This window comes from Grosmannia clavigera (assembly GCF_000143105.1).
Source record: "Grosmannia clavigera kw1407 unplaced genomic scaffold GCSC_156, whole genome shotgun sequence".
NCBI lineage: Eukaryota > Fungi > Ascomycota > Sordariomycetes > Ophiostomatales > Ophiostomataceae > Leptographium > Leptographium clavigerum.
In genome coordinates this window covers 401,631-421,855 of record NW_014040784.1, presented here as the reverse complement: position 1 = coordinate 421,855, position 20,225 = coordinate 401,631, and the positions used below count along the sequence as shown (strand labels likewise).

The 20,225-nt window shown below is 52.1% G+C and overlaps 6 protein-coding genes across 6 annotated transcripts; 3 read left to right on the top strand and 3 right to left on the bottom strand.

Annotated features, from left to right (window-relative positions):
- Window positions 1–467: 467 nt before the first annotated feature.
- CMQ_2090 (aaa family ATPase) lies at window positions 468–4,380 on the bottom strand (the record flags this gene model as incomplete). The annotated part of the gene is made up of 6 exons (XM_014316048.1): window positions 468–1,468; window positions 1,525–1,680; window positions 1,842–1,901; window positions 1,967–2,068; window positions 2,167–2,208; window positions 2,283–4,380. The coding sequence occupies 6 exons, from the start codon at window positions 4,378–4,380 to the stop codon at window positions 468–470; spliced, it is 3,459 nt and encodes a 1,152-aa protein (XP_014171523.1).
- A 1,144-nt stretch (window positions 4,381–5,524) lies between these two features.
- Window positions 5,525–6,265, top strand: CMQ_2463 (uncharacterized protein; the record flags this gene model as incomplete). Its single annotated transcript, XM_014316421.1, has 2 exons — window positions 5,525–6,007; window positions 6,062–6,265. The coding sequence occupies 2 exons, from the start codon at window positions 5,525–5,527 to the stop codon at window positions 6,263–6,265; spliced, it is 687 nt and encodes a 228-aa protein (XP_014171896.1).
- A 1,224-nt stretch (window positions 6,266–7,489) lies between these two features.
- On the top strand, window positions 7,490–7,765 carry CMQ_2227 (uncharacterized protein; the record flags this gene model as incomplete). The annotated part of the gene is made up of 1 exon (XM_014316185.1): window positions 7,490–7,765. One exon carries the CDS (start codon window positions 7,490–7,492, stop codon window positions 7,763–7,765), a length of 276 nt encoding a protein of 91 aa, XP_014171660.1.
- Window positions 7,766–13,045: 5,280 nt separating this feature from the next.
- Window positions 13,046–14,641, bottom strand: CMQ_2397 (xenobiotic compound family monooxygenase; the record flags this gene model as incomplete). Its single annotated transcript, XM_014316355.1, has 1 exon — window positions 13,046–14,641. The coding sequence occupies one exon, from the start codon at window positions 14,639–14,641 to the stop codon at window positions 13,046–13,048; it is 1,596 nt and encodes a 531-aa protein (XP_014171830.1).
- A 662-nt stretch (window positions 14,642–15,303) lies between these two features.
- On the top strand, window positions 15,304–18,488 carry CMQ_2150 (putative urea active transport protein; the record flags this gene model as incomplete). Its single annotated transcript, XM_014316108.1, has 3 exons — window positions 15,304–15,856; window positions 15,913–17,357; window positions 17,871–18,488. 3 exons carry the CDS (start codon window positions 15,304–15,306, stop codon window positions 18,486–18,488), a joined length of 2,616 nt encoding a protein of 871 aa, XP_014171583.1.
- A 401-nt stretch (window positions 18,489–18,889) lies between these two features.
- On the bottom strand, window positions 18,890–19,168 carry CMQ_2257 (uncharacterized protein; the record flags this gene model as incomplete). Its single annotated transcript, XM_014316215.1, has 1 exon — window positions 18,890–19,168. The coding sequence occupies one exon, from the start codon at window positions 19,166–19,168 to the stop codon at window positions 18,890–18,892; it is 279 nt and encodes a 92-aa protein (XP_014171690.1).
- Between the last annotated feature and the right edge of the window lie 1,057 nt (window positions 19,169–20,225).

Here is a 20,225-nt window from a genome sequence, read left to right as displayed (position 1 = left end):
AAGAAGATGGATCGATCATGTTCAACTACATTTCCCCCCCATGTTGTGTGCATAGAAAACAACAGGTTTAGATAAAGACGTAGGCGGCGTATCGGTGTAGTGATCTATCTAGACTACCAGTTTATTTTCTTATAAACGCCCAGCATTTAAGAACCGATATAAATGCAAGAAGATAATTGGTTTCAATGAAAGTTTTCTAGTAGTGATGACTGCAAGGCGTGGGCATGTTTTAAGACCTAAAGACACTTGGTAGCTTGCCAAAGAGATGAGGTTTAGTGTCATGTACGAGATTACATAAGGCTCATCGACCAAAACTCATCTTAACGAACACTCCGCTTTTGCTCTATTTTCCCAGGTCTGTCTCAAGCCTTCCCGGTTTGACTACTGTTCCTTCCGTCCTCGGCACCTCAACAATTTATCGATACTTCAACCTGCCATCAGTCCGTCAAATTGAGTCCCTATTCAGACTAGCCTTGATTCCCCGGTGGTGGCATGACGCCCCCTGGCACCTGTTGCTGCTGGCTTGCCTGAGAGGCATGTGGAGGAAGATATCCAGTAGCCGGCATCCCCGTTGGGTAGGAAGCAAACTGGCCTTGTCCTGGTATGGGTGACTGGCTGCCTTGCATCCCATGCAGCTGCGGCTGCGGATGCAGATATGCACTGTACTGACTTTGTACCGACACGGGTTGCTGACCATCTTGCAACGGGGTGGCGCCTATGTTTTGATTGTTCCAGAAAGTCTGACCTGGCAACTGCGCGTACGCATTTGGGGGTTGTTGCGAAGCTTGTTGCATTGCAGCAACTTGTTGTGCATAGTAGAACTGGGAGGGAATTTGCGCTGTCGAGATGGAGGAATGTGCCGGATGAACACCCGATCCAGGCGTATACGTTTGATTTACGGTAGAGGAAGGTGTGTTCGATGGCCTTGCAGCTGTGCTCAGCTCTGGCTGCATCGAGTGGGTATCGGCGTATCTTGCGCGAATTCCAATGGCTTTTGCCCTTCGATCAGCATCTTTGCCGTAAATATCCTTTAGATAGGTACTGAAGTCCAGGTATGCCAAGGAAACCGTCTTCAAATGCTCAACCTGTAGTTTGACCTCGGCATTGGCGTCTTTGATGCGCTCGTAGCTACCGCCTTGGGCGTCGAATTCTGCAAGCGCCAAAGCAGTCTGGCAGCCGTTTCGAATTTGGCGTCCATTCCATCGCATCTTTTCGTACTCCTTCCAGTAATTCTCCGAGTACTGGAGTATGCTGTCGTGGTCAATACGGATGATGCGCTCGTTTTGCCTGAAGCGTTTCTCGATCAGCTTCAGGTTGAGCTTGAAGATGTCTTGTGTGGACTTCAGATCGAGCTGAGGGTAGAACAGGCTGATATGAACCCGTGATACAAAGGCCTCATCAAAGTCGCCGATCCGATTTGTAGTAAGGAACAGGACGCCCGCATAGTACTCCAATACACGGAGGAACACTGTTTGCGTTAGCTCGCTACATCTGCGTCTATTAGACGGGAGGTATGTATCGAACCTGCTACTAGACCGTTGCGGGTAAAGTCTTGCGGCGCTCGTGCCGTGAGGAAGACATCAGCTTCATCGAGCAGAAGAATGCAACCCCATCTATTGGCCAAAGCAAAGTTTGTCTCAAGCGCAAGCTCGACTTCATTTGCTGTTGCTCCTAAGTCTCCTAGAGGTCATCGTATCAGTCGTGATCAGGAAACAGTCGGCAAGATTGAACGAACCGCATGTTATCTGGAATAGAGGTTTTCTGAACAGCTCAGCTACCCCCTCTGGAAGCCGTGGTCAATATGTAGCCAAACAGAAAGTTGAAGAGGGTGCAATACGCACCGGCTGTTGTTGTTTTTCCGACACCAGGAGCTCCGTGGAGAAGGAGGATCAGACCCTTGCCTAAAATACTATCAGCAAACACAGCTGGATCATATAAGCGAAATGGTGATTTGAGGCCGATATACCTTTACCGCGGACAATATCAACCTGCTCTGTATCGGCCGTAGAGGACTCCTTATTCCGGAAATGCTGGGCTACCAGAGACAGAACCATCTTCTTGTGGCCCTCTGGCAATACAAGTTGGTCAAAGGCCGTCTCTCTTGTTTTTCGCTCGGCTTTTCTAGACTGTCCCCACCCTGAAGTCCAACGGCATTCGCCAACCTACCGCCAGAGTTGACTGGACTAAGATGTGTGAGATCTAGTGTGGCTAGGTCACGAGTTTCAAGTCAGTTACAACCATTCCATTTTTGGGGGCAGAAGCAGTGATGAGTGTAAGCTTACCCCATTTCCTGCTTCGCAGCACGAAGCCAAAGACACGATAGGATATTATGACAAGCTCATCCTCGGTTAATGCAGTCTCATCCGTCAACGCACGAGGGTATAATGCCAGTGAAGGGAGCTTGTTTCGACCTTCTGGTATCAGACTAGCAACATAGTCCTGGCTATGTTTCATGTCCGTGTCTTTGTCTTTGTGGATATTCTCATCTTGGCAACATTCAAACTGGCATGATTCGTCTCCTTCTCCTTCTAGCTGTGAATTTCCGATCAACTCTTCGATATTTGGCCTCAGCTTGCTGTAATCTTTCGATGCAAATGCTTCCTCAAAGTCAATCACCACTTGGCTGTCCACCTCTTCCCTTGCAACTAACGTTAGTCCATTGTAGTGCATGTGCCTGATGCCTGCCACATCTAAGAACATTTTCCCCCTGGAAATAAGCTGTTCTCGGAACACTCCGCTCTCTTTCAAGTACCGCAGAGGATAGACATCAAGCGATGTAATGGCCATTTCTCCATCGAACCTTGGAATTTCAAAAACTTCGCTCACAGGGCCGATATTCTTGCCATCAAAGTCCACATGTACACAGTGGAGACGAACAGGGATTTGGTCAGATTTTGCCGCCTCTTTGTCATAGTTGCGCCAGGGCGAGATCGCTTTGTGGCTCACGCTGGCCACCTCAATCACTCTGTAGGCCTGCTTACGGCCTTGGTCAACAACTTCGTCTCCAGGCTTGAACAAGTACCAGATGTCCGTGAAAGAAACCCTCGTGCAATTGTCACTTTCCAGATAATCCAACTTTGGTTGGATCTCAGAGTCGATGAATTCAACCAAACACCCTAGAGCACGAAGAGCAGTAATCGATGTCGTGCTCTCATCTTCGTCATCATCGTCTTTGGCAGCCTCATCGAAGCTTACTTCTGGCAAAGCCGTGCTCGGCTGTTCAGCATTCTTGTCGAGACTATTCGATCTGGTTCCGCTCGGGGTTTCTGGCAAAGGAGTAAAAGCAACACCATCTCCGACAATGCCTACTTCACCGGCGAACTTTTCTGTGAGGCTTTGGAATTTGTGCCGTATCTGATCCTTGTAGTATACCAGAAACTTGAATGGCCGGACCATAACGACAGTATCATCATCCAAGGTAAGACTTTTCCCGCTTATCGTTTCGAGAATCTTGAGAATTGGAGTGGAGTGGATTCGGATGCGTTCGGGCAGAGGTCCCTGTCCAGGCAACTTTTCTTTCACACTTTTGGAAGCAGCTGTCCCATCCTCCTTCGCACGGCCTCGTTTCGAGTTATTTGACCCATAGTAGCCTGTCCATGCAAATTGAATTATGGGTTCGCCCACTAATACATCGATAGCAAACGAACTTCTCTCCGGGATAGATCTGAGCACGGAGAATCTTGACCACTCGACATAATTGAGCTTGGGCTCTGCTGTTTCCGTAGGGTCTGGGAGGATTGCTTCGGCTATTCCCGTCTCATCATTTGTCTCAATATGAGCGCTTCTCTCAGATGCCTGCGCATTATCGTCCTGTGTATTTTCATCCGGTTGATTGCTTTCCCGCGACTGGTGCTTTTGTCTATTCATCATGTCGAGGCGCTCTTTCTCCCAAGCTTGCTCTTTTCCGAGGAGTGTGTCCCTATCTCTCCGAAGTTCCCGAATATTTTTGATCATTTCCTTTTCTCTCTTCAGCGTTTTCAGCTCCCGCATATAAACACGCTCCATATGCCTCCTGCGATGGTCAAATTGAACGTAGTCATCGTCATCCGAGTCATCCGAGTCGGGATTGTAACGGCGATGCTGTAGAGCCAGCCGATGCTCGTCGGATAGTATAAAAGGCTCTCTGAACTCAGCTTCACGTGCCGCCAACTCTTCTTGTTTCTTGACCAGCGCCAATATCGTGGCTTTCAGGTCATGCACCTCAGACTCCAACTGGATTTGCTTTGCATTTCCCGCTTGAAGAGCTGCGACATTCTCACAATCTTCTAGATTTGTTTCAGGCACCGTGAGGGTAGTCATCTGGTCAGATGCGCCAATATTCGCGTCTGATTGTGGTGCTGTGATTGCAGCAGTACTAGAGTCCGGGGCCACTGTCGGCATTTCGGAAGCCACGTTCGTACTTGTAACAAGAAGTGAAAGCAAAGCCTCATGGGTCTGAGCTCGGAATGTTTCTCGGATATTCTCGTTCTTGCATGTGCATGGTAAGTAAAGCTGCTCGAAGCAGCCAGTAGGTCTACAAATATAATCTACTTGACAAGAGGGGGATGTGGGTTTTCAGGGCTTAATGTCATGCTGCCAATATATGGAGCTTACTGTTTTCAACGCCCTGGGGTATGCATATCATGCACGTACTATGTATGCAACTGGCTCGTAAAGGTCCGTAGTCTTTTTAACTATCTCGACGTGTCCGACGTCTCCTCGCACGCAGCCGCCAACGCTATGTAAGATAAACTGCAATGTAGCGGGGCCACTTTGATCTAGGATTCTCCATGTACTCCGTACTACAGAGTCATACTCTTTTTCTTCTCCTTTCAAACGAGTGAATGATGCATATAGATCACTCACTAAATTCCAGTTGTACCTGATGTCAAACATTAACGACGGTTGCTATTTGTACGCTGCGTACGCCGTATATAACACGGGAATAGAGCTACTAATAAGCAGATTTTCTACGGAGTAATACTGGCAGAAAACAAAAGCACAGCAGATTGCTGTACAAAAGCAGTTCCTCCACAGTGGCGTCCAGTCAAGCGAATTCTCTAAAGGTGGGCCTACATAGTATCTGGTCAGCGCCACCCAGGAACACACATCGTTTTATCACTCTGCACAGCCCCCTCATGTAGTCTAATAAATAAAAATTTCGTCTACGACGTAGGCTTGTCACTTTGTGGTTGGCTATGCACTCCGTAACTCGGTCGGACCCCACGCTGACTGCATGATAAACTGCAGCTTCGGATAGAGAAATGTATTTCAATTGGCTAATTTGCAAAGACCTGCGGTACCGGTCAGGTCACTACAAAGAGTAGATACACTGTTCAGAATCCTGCCAAAGGCCTACTCTGTGACCTTGTATTGCAGGCGAGATACTTTTCACTTTTGATCTTTACTCTGGCTTAAAGAGATATGCACAAACTGTAGTCTTGAGACTAGATGCTTGCATACGAGGATGGAAGCGACAAGCTCATCCACGGCCACCCCCGACCTTCGATTACAGCCTCCATCTGTCGACTTTATCGATAACCATATGCCATACTATCATGAGGCTTTCAATAACTCTTCGGCTCGATACGATAAAACCTTGGGACGCTATGTACCTGCTTCGATAGCTATGGTCAAGCAAACCGTACAATGCCGCTCTGAGGCCGACGAGCGAGTTGATCAGTTTCAATTGGCCAGGCCACTTTTAGGCAGTTCAGTGCTGATGCGGTTCTGGAACAATATTTTCACTGACTCGCTGCACAAGTTCAATTCCCAGTACTCGGAGCCCAGAGGTCGGGCAGACTCGGATTACGCTATTAGGAACGCAGACGACTGGGAGGGCGTTTATTCAAAGCTACAACTGGCACGTGAGAAATACGATTCGAAAGCAAAAGGCTGCAGAGGTAGCTTCAAGAGGTTTACTCGCAAGGTAGCCGATCAGGCGGGTTCGGCTGCTCGACTAGCCAAATTCATTCCTGAAGGCACCTGTACAACACCTGTGAAAGCTGCGGTGGAGGTCCTGCTAGATGTACGTCCACATTTCATTAAACCAATTCATGTACTGACAAAAACAAAACTTAAGGCGGTCAAAGTGGCGTCTGAGGTGCGGAAGGAGGTCAATAGCTTTGATGGCGAAAAGTTGGATCAATTGTTTGCCGACATCGAGGTCTTTCTCGGCACGTATCCCAAAGATGAAAATATCAAAAAGGCATCGGTGGACCTCGTGGTGGCTATCCTAAAGGCGGTAGAGGACGCTATCGGCTTCTTTACCAAGCATTCGGGTTAGGTTTCGTCCACTATCCGGAAATATGTAGGCGTTTTGCTAACACGCGTCTTCATGGCAGGTAATAAGGCATTGTCCGCAATAAAGAACGGGGCTAAATACCAAGAGCCGTTAATCGACAGCATGAACAAGGTTCGTAGCTGCAGTGATTTTCTGCAACGTCAGGCTTCGAATTCGGAAAAAGTAGTGAGCATGGTAACGCTGCAAAGTAAGCGTTTGAGTTTTCAACCCTAAGTCAACCTTCAGGACATTGCTAATACAAACCTGTTGCAGACGTGGTCAGCCTGAAAATGGAACAAGAAGTAATGAGAGAGGATTTTAAGACCTCATCCGGAAACATCGCTGCGTCTCTCGACAACGTCTTAAAAGAGTTACTAGACGCCTATGAGAAAAATTGTGACATGCAATGCCAGATTGAGAAACTTCGCGAGCGTAAGTAAATTTGCTAGCGAGTATGCTAGTATAGTGCTGATGTATCAAACAGAAGAAATCCGTCTGAAATTCGAAAACGAACAAAAGGATCAGGTGATCAGACAGCTCACACCCACTCCGCAGACCGTTCCATGGTCACCTTCAACGGTTTTCGTTCAAGCATCGGCACCATTGTTTCCAGCTTCGTTCTACCAGCCGCAACCCTCTTGGCTTTGGGCTTCGACTTCGGGTGGTTCTGCAGCTGGCCCGATCAATCTACGGCCATTATGGCCAGGACAGCACCCACAGCACCCATACTCGCCTCTCCCGCAACATCTCTTCAGCAGCTACAATCTACGTGTCATGTGTTGCATGTCTGACATAGACAACTTCGACTTGGACGATATAATAGAGCACAGAGAATTCGTTTCTGTCCGTGACCGCACCCGAGCCGAACAAGTGGCCAGCACTCAGCAGTTTCGCGACTGGATTACTTGCCCCACATCCAGTGAGCTGCTGGTGCATGGCGAGAATGAGCAATCGCTATCGCTGCTATGTGCCGTATTGACACGCACACTCCGAAGAAGAGCTAGACATGTCGGGATGGTATTTTTTTGCGGTCGCCATGCCGAAGAAGACGACAAAAATGCAGGTGGAAACGCCTTTATTCGGAGTCTGATCGTTCAGCTGCTTCGTCTTCGGCCATTTGTTGCGATACAACTAGGGGTTGAAGTCAACCTAAATGGTGTTCAAGCTGGTGATATTGGAAGCCTATGTGCCTTGTTTAGCTGGCTGGTCAGAAGACTGCCTCACGATATGACGCTGATCTGCCTCGTCGATGGCATAGACCACTACGACAACGATGAGTATGAACAGGATATGATGATTGTGCTGAAATGTATATTGGATCTTGCCAGAGACGACGAAGTGCTTTCAGCACTCAAGATCCTTGCCACGAACTCTTCGAGAACGGAATTTGAGAGCGCTTTCAAGGACGACGAGTCATCTTATTTGTCTATGAAAGGCCTCCCCCGGATTAACCAAGAGGCTGCTATGCTGCCGTCAAGCGAATCCGATGACGAGGAAGATTGACCATGCAGAATAGTTCTGTACAAATGAGACAGCCATAGCTTTGCTTTCCTTATCCGCATAACTGGGTGCCAGATTTAAGAAGATTTTGGCTAGAAAGGTAAACTGGACGGGTGTTGAATTGTCATCACCCCCTGCCAGAGTAGTGTTGCCTTCAATCCTAGCAAGCAGGGTAATATGACTAATCCATTTCAACAATGGGATATATGGGTAAGTTTAGGCGCTACGGAGTACTCCGTACTGTGTACTCGTACGGAGTACTACTGTGGTACTGGGGTTTTCACGCAGGTCGGCATAACTCGGAGGTATCTTACTCCCCTAGAAGAACGCACACGCCCTCACTTATTCTTAGAATCTGACAGGTGGATCCTTTGCGGTATTAAAAACAATGCGGAGTACACACATGAACGTGGCCCAGTAGACTGACGAGTTTCTATCACACCACAGGCCTCCTCATGTAGCCCATACGACACTTTCACCCACTTGCCGCACATTCGGCCACTCACATACGAAAGCTTAAGAGAAGGCTGATGATCTGCACCTACGGTTTTAGGAACGTTGGTTTCTCCTTCTTGACTGACCGTCAGAGAATTGGGGGAAGGGCGTGCCGCCGTTAAGCTGGGGTGTAAGCCTACATAGTAGAATACAGAACGGTTGTGGTTATATCCAAGACGTGGGCAAGCCACGTATCGTATGGGATTTCGGGGGCTCCAGTACCCCCACCTCCATCATATAATGAATCAGACTCGCACAGTTATAAGTGGAGGAATGGAGTGTAAATTTGTACAAACATAGCTGAGTAAATCGATCTCCAACAGTGCCCATATCCGTTCCTGGCCACGAAAACGCAGGCGCTTGTGGTCGTCCGAGTTGACAAACGGTATGGCCAGCATTAGAGCCGTCCAGCAACAGGACCGAGATCCTGTCAAAAATGACGTCTATGTGGAAGATAGTCTTGACTTTCACAAATTGGGAATTGCAGATCCTGGTCATGATATGTCTCGCATCATCCAAACAAATTCTGGCCTATCGAGAACGCTGCATGGTTGGATCCTGGACAGCCCGGAATTTCAAGGTTGGATCGATGGTAGGAACCGTCTGCTGTGGATTAAGGGGCCGCTTGGCAGCGGAAAAACCGCTCAGATGTGTGGTGTTATCGATGAGCTTCAGAAGCCTACCAGAAAAACTGGTTTCCTCTCCTATTTCTTTTGTCAGAGTACGGATAAGCGTAGCAACAACGGCTCTGCTGTGTTGCGTGGCCTGCTCTACCTCCTCATCCAGCAGCAACCGGAACTTCTTAAATATGTGCGCAGGAAACACGGCCGCATCAAAAGAGAAACCATTGAGACTGAAAACTCGTGGACCGCATTGGAAGACCTGTTCAAGGACAGTCTGGAACACCCTGCTTTCAAAAGTCGTGGCGTCTGTTTTGTACTTGACGCAATCGATGAGTGCACGGCCGACTGGAAAGTACTCCTCGACTTGGCTATCCAGATTTCATCGACCCGCACCCATGTCAAATGGATCGTGTCCAGCGGGGAGTTTCCAGAGAGCGATCGACGCCTATCAGGACGCCAACCAGCACTTTTTCTCTACCCCAGCCCAGAGGTCATCTTGGAGAGTGTCAACTCGTTCATCAAGGATAGATCGCACCGATTGGCAGATCAGAGAAAGTATGATTCCGAACTAGCTTGTGCCGTCGAGAGTTACCTCACACAGGCAAACAGCAGCATACTGTGGATCGAACTCGTTTGCAGGAGCCTCGCAAACTCTCAAAACCCCGACATCCTGGCGCAATTGAGAGAATATCCGCTCGACGTCATTTCCTTCTACGCATATTCGGTACATCGTTTCAAAGAGTTGGGCTACGGAGACACGTACAGAAATATCCTTGCCCTAATCACAACTGTTCACAGGCCTATCACGTTGCATGAGCTGTCTTTGTTTATGGACACGCCAGAAGGTGCTTCTGATGTCCTACCACCGTTGGCTGAATTTGTGCTGAACACAGATCCGCTTTTGACTGTTCACGATGAAACAATTTATTTTGTTCACTCATCAGTGAAGACTTTCCTTAATGGCATGGCATCTTCCGACAGCGCCTTCGCAGCCAGGTTGGACAGGATGGATAGTATTATGTTGTCTAAATCACTCAAGGCCATGTCTAGGCTTCTACGAAGGGACATTTACAATATTAAACAGCAAGGATGTACTATCGACCAAATTCAACGTCCACATCCAGACCCTCTGGACTCGGTGCGCTACTCAGCTATCTTTTGGGTTGACCATATGTGTGCATCGTACCGGAAGCTTAAAATGGACACGGACACAGGTAGTCACGATGTGATATCAATGAGAGGGTCCGTCCAAACATTTTTAAGGGAGAGCTTTCTTCACTGGCTCGAAGCACTCAGTCTTCTTCACTGCATTTTGGAGGGCGTGCGGCAAATGCGAAAGCTTCAAGAGTTCTACGTAAGGGTTTGAATGAAAATTTTGCCCCATCTCTGCGAGGCTAGACTGATATCCTGTAGGAATACTCAGACAACCCGATGTCTCTAACAGACCTTGTTCGCGAAGCCTTCCAGTTCCTAAAAGCCCACAGATTCACCATCGAGACAGCTCCCCTTCAGATATATGTATCGGCTCTTGTGTTCAGCCCGGCTGATGGTTTGGTGAGAAAGCTTTACAATAAAGAACTCCCTGTCTGGCTTGCCAAACGACCCCATATTGTTCTGTCGCAAGGTGCACATCGTTATAATCAAGGGGCCCACGGTGGTCCCGTCTGGGCTGTCACATTTTCTCCCGCAGACAATCAGAGAGCCGCTTCAGCCTCTGACGACAAGACTGTGAAAATCTGGAACGTTGCAACGGGGACTTGCATCTGGACGCTTAAAGGCCATACGGATTATGTGTGGTCGGTCGGCTTCTCACATGATGGCCGGAGCGTTGTCTCTACCTCCGACGACAATACAGTCAAATTTTGGAAAACCGCAACTGGCCAGTGTATACAAACCTTCGACGGTCATGGACACGGTGCATTTTCAAGGGCCGCAACACTTCGAGGCCATACAGATTGGGTATCCGAAGTAGATTTCTCACATAATGATGAGCTCGTTGCATCTGCCTCGGGTAGGTGCGTTAGAATTTGGGACTCTATGACAGGCGAATGTCTCAAAGTGTTAAAGCACACTGCACCGGTCTGGTGTGTCTGCTTTTGGCAGAACAGCAAAGTTGTCTCCGGCTCTTCAGCTGGAAAGGTCATGCTTTGGGACGTCAAAACGGGCGGATGCCTCTGGGAAACAGAGGTGGGCGGGGAAGTTCAGTCGATGGTTTGTTCGCATGACGGCCAACATATTGCTGTAGCTACTGGTGCAGGCCTGAATATTCTCGACATCGCAAATGGTAAATGTGTTCGGACCTTCCAACAGGATGATGCAATTTACGCAGTGGCATATTCTGCCGACGACACGCTCATCGCTTCTGCGACGAGAAGAACGCTTAGTTTATGGAATACTCTTACTGGCCAAAAAATGAAAGATGGACCGAAAGCTCTTGATACAGATTTATATTGCCTGGCATTTTCACGACAGAACCGACTGGCCGTTTCTAGCTTGAAGGAAGGCGTCATAAGAGTCTGGGATGTCACCGCAGGAGAATTGTTACGCACGATACATTGCGCAAGCGGATCTTTTATTATAGCGTTTGATCGTGACGACCAGCAAATCGTAACATCTTCATATGCTGGGGTGATCATTTGGAGCACATCAACAGGTGCTATCCTCTATCACCTCGAAGCTCACAAAGGCGCAACCAATTGTGCAGCACTTTCTCACGATCAAAAGCAGCTCGCTACAGCATCGGATGGCAGAACCGTTAAGCTCTGGGACATCGTGTACGGGGGCTCAGTCTGGTCAGCATCCTTGGCTCGCGATGGTCGATGGCTCGCTACATGCTCAGATGAGGGTGTTGTTAGGATCTGGAATCGAAAAACCAGGGAGAGTCACAGCTTACTCCGTCACCATACCGGCGCAGTATACTCCACTGAATTCTCTCACAATGGCGTCTGTATTGCTTCCGCCTCCGAGGATCGTTCTATCTCCATATCCACCTTGATTGGACATCTCGTACGACGTCTTGAGGGTCACAACGGATCGGTGTTGGCAGTGGCGTTCTCGCTTGATGATAAGCGCATTGTCTCTTCCTCGAATGATCGGACTGTGAGGATCTGGGACGTTTTGACCGGTGTGTGTCTGCAAGTTGTTGACGTGGGCACTTCGCTGTACAACATCAAGCTGGACGACACTGGCTCTTACTTGCACACAGACGTTGGACGCATCAAACTCGGTCCCTTACCGGCTCTTCCTGCTCCTTCCAGTGGACCAGATGCAGGCGGTGTGGCATCAGCTGATGCTGGGGCACTCGAGAACGTTGCGGGTGAACACAACTATGGCTTAAGCCCAGACCGGTGTTGGGTAACGGACAATGGAGAAAACGTCCTTCTTCTGCCACCAGAGTACAGGCCAATCAGCTCGGCTGTTCTAGGGAAGACAATTTGTATCGGCTGTCGGTCGGGATGCGTTTACTTTTTGAATTTTTCTAGCAATCAGGTAGCAGCTGTAGTTTGACAATAGCCGGTACGCTTCATTCATGCACAATTTTCACATGTACCACTTGGATAGTTATCTCATACAGACAATTATATGCGTCGATGCAAAAGAAGTAAGATACAGTTTTTACTTGCACTGGCAAAAAAAAACGTACAGCAGCGGGTATTCGCTGGTCGTCACCGACCCAACTACTAATCCGCCGATTACTGGTTTAACTAAGGGAGAGCGGACGGGATCCCGTGCTTTCCAGTATCTATGGCCGTACGTGGAATACGAGGTCGTTGGATTATTTATAAATTGGGCGTGGATGGTTGCTAAGATTGGGTTAAAGTTGCTGCTTGTTAAAAATGAAGGGATTTGTAACTTTAAACCAACGCGACGCGCGTCTGAAATAGTGGAGAATAAGTATAGAGAGAGTTACGAGGTTTACGGCTTCGCAAAGGAAAGAACGATGGGGGTATAGTTCTCGGACTGCACGAAATATCAACCCGTTTCATCTACTGTCAAATCGACTTCTTCTTAGAAAAACACAATTCATAGAAGCATCGCGCCGACCTTGTGTTCTTTCGACCAAGCTTACTAATTTAGACGAGGTTTTCGTCCAAAAAGCCGTCACTTCTATCATTCTCACCAACTCTCGGCCGCACAGCGAAGATTTTCCCGAACGAATACCTGATCAGACCACAATTGCTGGAGACTCGTCGTTGGCAGCAGCTCTTGCTGCCTTTGCAACCCTTTCCGTTTCTGCTTGATCGGCTCCTATCTGAACACCTGCCACCGCTGCGGCCGCTTCCTCCTCAAGTTGATACTGGGGCTTCTTCTCACCGGCACACCATTTGTACCGGCTTCCAGGGTGGTCCTCTGGCAGCCGCGTTGTACCCAAGAAGACCTCACGAGCTGTGGCTCCCTCTTTCTGGACGCCGTTGCGAAAACGACCACGCCGCCGCAGCTCAGGTAGCAGGAACTCGGCAATATCCTCAAAGGAGCCCGGGTTGGTTGCGTGGGAAAGGTTAAAGCCGTCGACGCCCGACACGTCGGCCCAGCGCTCGAGCTCATCAGCAACAGTGGCAGGCCCTCCGACGACCTTGCCTCCCATGCCACCGAGGCCGAGGTACTCGACGATGCGGCGTTTGGTCCAGGGCAGGTTCTCGGTGCCGGGCACGGTAGCGGCCCATCGCCGCACGATGGAACGCACGCGCGGCGAGTCGCTGAGGCGGAAGTCGTCGTCGTCGTTGAACGTGGAGAGATCGACGCCAGTCCAACCGCCAAATAAGGCAAGGGCACCCTCGGTGTCGGCATACTTGAGGATGTCAGCGCGCTTTGCGAGGGCCTCTTCGTCTGTGGCGGCCACGGTGATGTGGATGCTGACGATGACCTTGATGTGGTCGGGATTGCGGCCCTCAGCCGCGGCGATGCTACGGATGTTATCAACGGTCGTCTTGATGCCCTCGGGCTCCTGTCCACCGATGAAGATGGCCTCGCCATGCTTGCCACCAAAGCCGTTGCCGGCCTCGGATACGCCGGCCTGGAAGAGAAAGGGCGTGCGCTGCGGCGACGGCTCGCAAAAGTGTGGCCCTGGCACGGAGAAATATTTGCCCTTGTGGTGAATGGGCCGCACAGCATCAGTGGCAATGTACACGCCAGTCTCACGGTCGGCCACGACGGCGTCATCGCGGAAGCTGCCCTCCCACAGCTTGTACAGCACGTCCATGTACTCGTGGGCGATGGCATAGCGCTCATCGTGTGGAATCTGCTGGTCCAGGCCGTGGTTGCGAGCCGCGCTGTCGAGGTATGACGTCACAATGTTCCATGCCAGCCGGCCGTCGCTGAGGTGGTCCACGGTCGACAGCCGGCGTGCCAGCGCGTACGGCTTGTCGTATGTCGTGCTGGCCGTCACGCCAAAGATGAGGTTCTTGGTGGCGGCCGCCATGGAGGGCACGAGGAAGAGCGGGTCGTTGACGGGGTACTGTGCGCCCGAGGCCAGCACCGGCACCACGTTGGCCGGGCCCTTGTACACGTCGTATGGCCCGAGCGTGTCTGCGATGAACATGGCGTGGAAGCCGGCATCGTCCAGCAGCTTTGCCAGGTCGGTCCAAAAGCTCAGCTTCTTGTACTGGTCCGTCTTGTTGCGCGGGTGTCGCCACAGCCCAGGCGTCAGGTGGCCCGGCGTGTTCATGACAAAGGCGTTGAGGATGAACTGCTTCTTCTTGCTGCTCCCATTGCTGTTATCGTGGCCGTCTGCCTTGCCATTGGTGATTGTGCTGTCGGCCATGTTTCAATGCTTACTTGCTTTCGATGCTCTCAGACTACAACTTGCAAGAGGGTCAACGCGGAGATTTGTGCAGTCTTCCGTTTGTGGCCGTGGAAGCTGTATGCACAACATCTGGAGCCAGTGTTATGTTCCGCCTTCGGCGTGCCTTCGGCGTCGGTGCATCCGCCAATGACAGAATTTGTCTTTGGTATCACGCCATCAGCCACATGGACGATACGTGCTGGTCGACCACTGCAGCACCGACCGACGTGCCAAACGCCATCGTTCACATGCGGCACGCAATCGCTTGTGCGATGGCATTTGTGGCGAAAGCACCCAATTAGATCTGAGCTTACTTCCTTAGCACGGTCTCAGTCTTGCAAGTACGCAGCCATGCTACAGTATCGCAGCGGGCGCTTGTCCCCAACGGGATCGCCATATCCAGAAACCCAGGCGCATGCATGCAAGCTTCACAATACGCTTTGCGGACGTGCGAGCACACAATCTGCACCACGGCTCCGCTCTCGGCAGGTCTGTCAAGATTGCAGGCTGCGAGGCGAAGGATTTTCCTCAACAATGGACCGAGGCTGGCTCGAAAGCAGATATATCCAGTTGGTCGCCCATCCGATCGCCATCAAGACGAAACGATCAACGCTCTGCGAACAGCAAGAGCCGCAATCGCCATGTCTGGACTCGCACTTGGGACAAAAGGCGTGGACCTGGTCTCACAGGGAACTGGCTACGGCCTGCTCATCGGCCTCGGCGTCGTGTTCTGTGGCGTCATTCTGGTGGCCGTCAAGATCCAGAGGGTGTATCTGTCCGAGGACAATGCGACGTCAGAAATGTTCATGGTGGCCAACCGGTCGGTGGGCACGGGGCTGACAGCGTCGGCCGTATTCTCGTCGTGGATGTGGATCAACGAGACGGTGTTCGCGTCGGCCATGTGCTTCCGCTACGGCTTGGCAGTGCCGTTGTGGTGGGCCACCGGGCTCTGCTTCCAGATCGCGCTGATGGCAGCGCTGGGCGTGTTGGCCAAGATCCGCGTGCCGTATGCGCACACGTCGCTGGAAATCATCCGCATGCGGTACGGCAAGATCGGTCATGTCGTGTTCATCGTGCTCAACATAACCAACAACGTGTTTGGCTGTGCGTCCATGATCCTGACGGGATCGCAAATCATCCACGGCATCTCAGGCATGCACTTCGTGGCGGCCACGATTCTAATTCCGCTGGGAGGTAAGGATGTCTCGTGTTGCTCTTGCTTGAACTTTGCGTCTAGCTAACCCTACCAGTGGTCCTCTACACCGCCGTCGGTGGCCTCAAGGCAACCTTCCTGACAGATTATTTGCACACAACCATCGCACTCATCCTCATCATCTACTTCACGCTCAGCGTGCTGACGCACCAGGCCGTCGGTGGGTTGGGTGGCCTTTACGACATTGTCACGGAGACGGCGTCCAAGAACTACATCAAGGGCAACTTTGAGGGCTCGCTGCTGACGATGAAGTCCAAGAACGCCATAATCTGGGGCCTCATCCTCAAGTTTGGCAACCTGGCCCTGGTGGTGATGGACACGGCCTTCTGGCAGAAGTCGTTTGCCACCGAGGTCGGCGCAACGGTGCCGGGCTACGACCTGGCGGCCCTGGCCATCTTCGGCATCCCCTGGGGCCTTGGCACGGTGATCGGTCTGACGGCACGGGCGATCCAGTACTCGCCCATCTTCCCGACGTACCCAAACCCAATGTCACTGGCCGAGGTCAGCGCGGGGTTTGTGATGCCGTACACGATCAAGGCGCTCATCGGGACGCACGGCATCGTGGCCTTTTTTGTGCTGCTGTTTATGGCCCTGACGAGCACGGTATCTTCGTCTATGATTGCCGTCAGCAGCATCCTCTCGTTTGACGTGTACAAGACGTACACCAATCCGCGGGCGACGGACAAGACGCTCGTGCATGTCAGCCACTACGCAGTGATATTCCATGCGGTGTTCATCACGGGCATCTCGCTCGCGCTCAACTACGGCGGCGCTGACATGACGTGGATCGGCTACTTCCGGCCAATTCTGTCGTGTCCGGGCATCATCCCGCTGGCTCTGACGCTGATCTGGGACCGGCAGACGAAGCTTGCGGCTGTGCTGTCGCCCGTTCTCGGCTTCTTCACCGGCCTGGCCATCTGGCTGTTGACGGCGTACCGGCTGCACGGGACCATTAACCTGATCACGACCGAGGCCGGCCTGCCGGCACTGTACGGCGCCTGCGGCTCGTTCTTCTCGCCGGCCATCTACTCGGTCGTGCTCTCGCTGTACAAGCCGAGCCGATTTGACTGGCGCGAGTTTTTGCGGATCGAACTGGCGGACGAGGCCCAGATACACGCAGACGACACCACGGGATCGGACAAGACGGCGTCCTCAGGCGACGAGGCAGGCAACGAGAAGCAGGCCGTGGCCAGGCAGTCACCAGTGGGCGCGGCCGAGCTGTCGCTGGACGACGTACGCCACCCGTTCGACGAGGCCACGATCAAGGAGCTGTACCGGTGGTACAAGATCGCGTGGGTCTTCTGGGTGGTGATTGTGCTGGTGACGTTTGTGGCGTGGCCGATGCCGCTGTACCGCAACTACATCTTCACTAAGCCGTTCTTCTTGGGCTGGGTAACGGTGGCGATCATCTGGCAGTTCTTTGCCTTTTTCGCCGTGGCCGTCTACCCGGTCTACGATGGACGAGGCGATATCATCACGGGGGTCCGTGGGGTCTACCGGACTGTCCGACAGCTCCTGAAGAGAGAGAAAAGATAAGATAGACACAGCCCAGAGATATGTAGAGATAGAAACACGAACAGACGCGCGTCCTTTCAACATTGCACGGAAAATGCAGTGCCTTGCTGGCCTTCTTAGCAGCTCGCCCAACAGCGGCCGTGGATGGCTGGCCATGTGTCGAGCCACGCGTCGACTAGGTGGCTTGCATAAATTCGGTGTTTATTGAGCGGACTTGCAGGTGGGGGAAGAGGGGTTAGTATTGTGTACTGTCGATCCCTGTAGGCTTCCAATTGAGCTCAGCTCGCCCATGGCAGCCTTCGGTTCCACACAGCCGTTCTGCCGCATTCTGTCTGAGTCAGCTCTCATTGTTCTTTATCGGAGCATTCTCCAATCCCTTTCATCTGGCATTACCATTTTTTAGTCTTATTTTTATTGTTTCTTCCAACGGCAGGCGACCCAATGTCTCCACCCGACCTCACAGCCTATTCGGTCGATCAGTCTCTGGCCGATTGGGACATCACGCCGGCCGAGTGGATGCGGCGGAACAGCCACGACGACTGGAACGGCCTGGCAGTGTCGGTGGTGGTGTTTGATGGCGGCAGCAGCGATGGCCCCCGTCGAGTGTTGCTAGTCCAGCGCGCTGCCCACGATTCGATGCCGAACCGATGGGAGGTTCCGGGCGGTGGTGCCAGCGAGCCACACGAGAGCCTACTGCTGGCGGCCGCCCGCGAGCTTTGGGAGGAGGCCGGCCTGGTGGCCACACGGTTTAAGGCCCTGGTGCCGCTGCGTGCTGTCGAAGGCGTCGAGGGCGTCGACGAGGTGGCTGCCCTCGTCGCTGCGGCCGACCATCCAGGCCACGTCTTTCACAACCGCACCGGCACCCGGCTCTTTGGCCGGTTCGCCTTCCGGGCAGATGTGCAGCAGACGACAGCAGTCGTGCTTGATCCCAATGAACACCAGGACTACGTCTGGGCGACCGAAGAGGAAGTCCGGCTACAGCGACAGATCGGGCAAGACAGCAACGACAGCAGGCCACTACCTCTCACCCATCCAGCCACACAGGCATTCATCCTTGAGGCTTTCAGACAGGCGGCAGAAGCAGAAGTAGACAAGTAGGCAAATGGTTCATTCATGATTAAAAGGCGAAAATGTGCAATTGTGGTATATATCGTCTGAAGCGACCGGAGCCAAGAGTCCCATGCCAGACACTGACCGTATTAGAAATTAAAAAAGACAAAATGGTGCATAAGAGAAAAAAACGGTCGTGATGGCAGACAGCCCTTCAATCCGCCGCTCTATTTGGTTCCTCTCCCCGTTCCAATCCCGAGGCCCATTGTTCTCTCCGCGTTCCCAGCATTTCAGCACATCAAGGCGTGTCCATCATTCCCTGTCGGCCCACAGAGGGAGCCAGAAGCAGGTTCCGCCGTCATCCTCTCATTGGAAGTAGAAAACAAAAGCAAAAAGGCGCCAAGGCGCAAAAGAAGAAGCACAGCAGGCGAGTGTCGTGGTACACTGCTTTACAGCGTCAGGACGGCAGCAGCGACGGCAGCGACGGCACCGAAGAGAGCCTGGGGAGCGAGACCGGCGGCACCAGCAGTGATGGCGGTAGATGTGCCGGTGACAGCGCTGGTGGTGGTAGAGCCGGCGGTCGGCTTGGTGTAGGTGCCGTTGCCAGTGGGCAGGAAGCCAACAGAAGCGGTGCCGGTGCCGGTGGCAATGGGCGCCGTGACGGTCCAGTTGCCGGCCATGGCAGAAGAGGCGCCGACGACGGCAGCGAGGAAGAGTGTGCACTTCATTTTGAATGTGTGGGTGTGAATGTGGATATTGGGGTTGGAGTGATATGTACCGGAGGGCAAGATGAGTTAATATGTGCGGCGACTATTAAACGAAGGACTGAAGATGGTCTTCTAGAGTGGCAGTCGGTCAATAGGTAGATACAGGAGAGCAGATGGAATGGGAAAAGGCAGAACTGTGGTGCCAACGGGGGAGCAAAAAGTCTTTATACGCCACAGCAGCACATCGGCAGACAGGGGCGAAGACGAAAGAAAGCCGTTGCGGTCAGTCAGGTCGATTAAGCCGTAGCGGGCGTGCTCCACTTTTTGGCCTGCCTGTTTTTCCTCGGTTTCCCTCTTTCTTCCCAGCGAGCACAGCGCAGCCTGTTCGCTTCCTTGTCTGTTCGCCATCGCCCGGGTGGACGTCACATCACAGTACGGAGTACGACGTACAGAGGGAGGGGGGGGGGGCCTGTCAGTCGTTGCTTTGGGAGCTTACGAGCAGACAGGGTCCTGGTCATCCTTCCCGGAAGCGGTAAGCCCACCTTCTCGTTGGTTGCAGCCGCAGTGGAGCCAGATACCTGCTGAGAAAAATCACACCCAAAGCGCACTAGCGGAGATGGCGGGAACGCCTTATCGGACCTGACAGGCCTGTCTGTTAAACCGGCTACAGCGTCTTCGCGCCTTTTTTTTTTTTTTTTTTTTTTTTCTCTCCTCTCTTTTCCCTGATTATTTCTAGCTGCCTTTCTCTCCCGGCGGACGCCGACTCTTCGGTGACTCGCCACACCACAGCCACAACTGTCTGTTTTTAGAAAAGAGGCCTCTTTCTTTCTGACTCGATACTGTCCCGAGTCAGCAGCATGCGGAAGCAATCAGCGAGTTCGGATAACCCGGCGGAATATTGGTCACAAAGACCGGCCACCTCCAAATCGCGTGCTGACGAGTCTCGCTGCTCGCACTGTTACGTGATAGGCAGGGCCCCTCTCACCCCCAAAATCGCATGGCGTGGCTTTCCTTTTTCCTGCTCTCTGTGCTTGCCTGCCCCCCCGTCGGTGGAGCAGTGGTCTGTCCAGGATGCGAC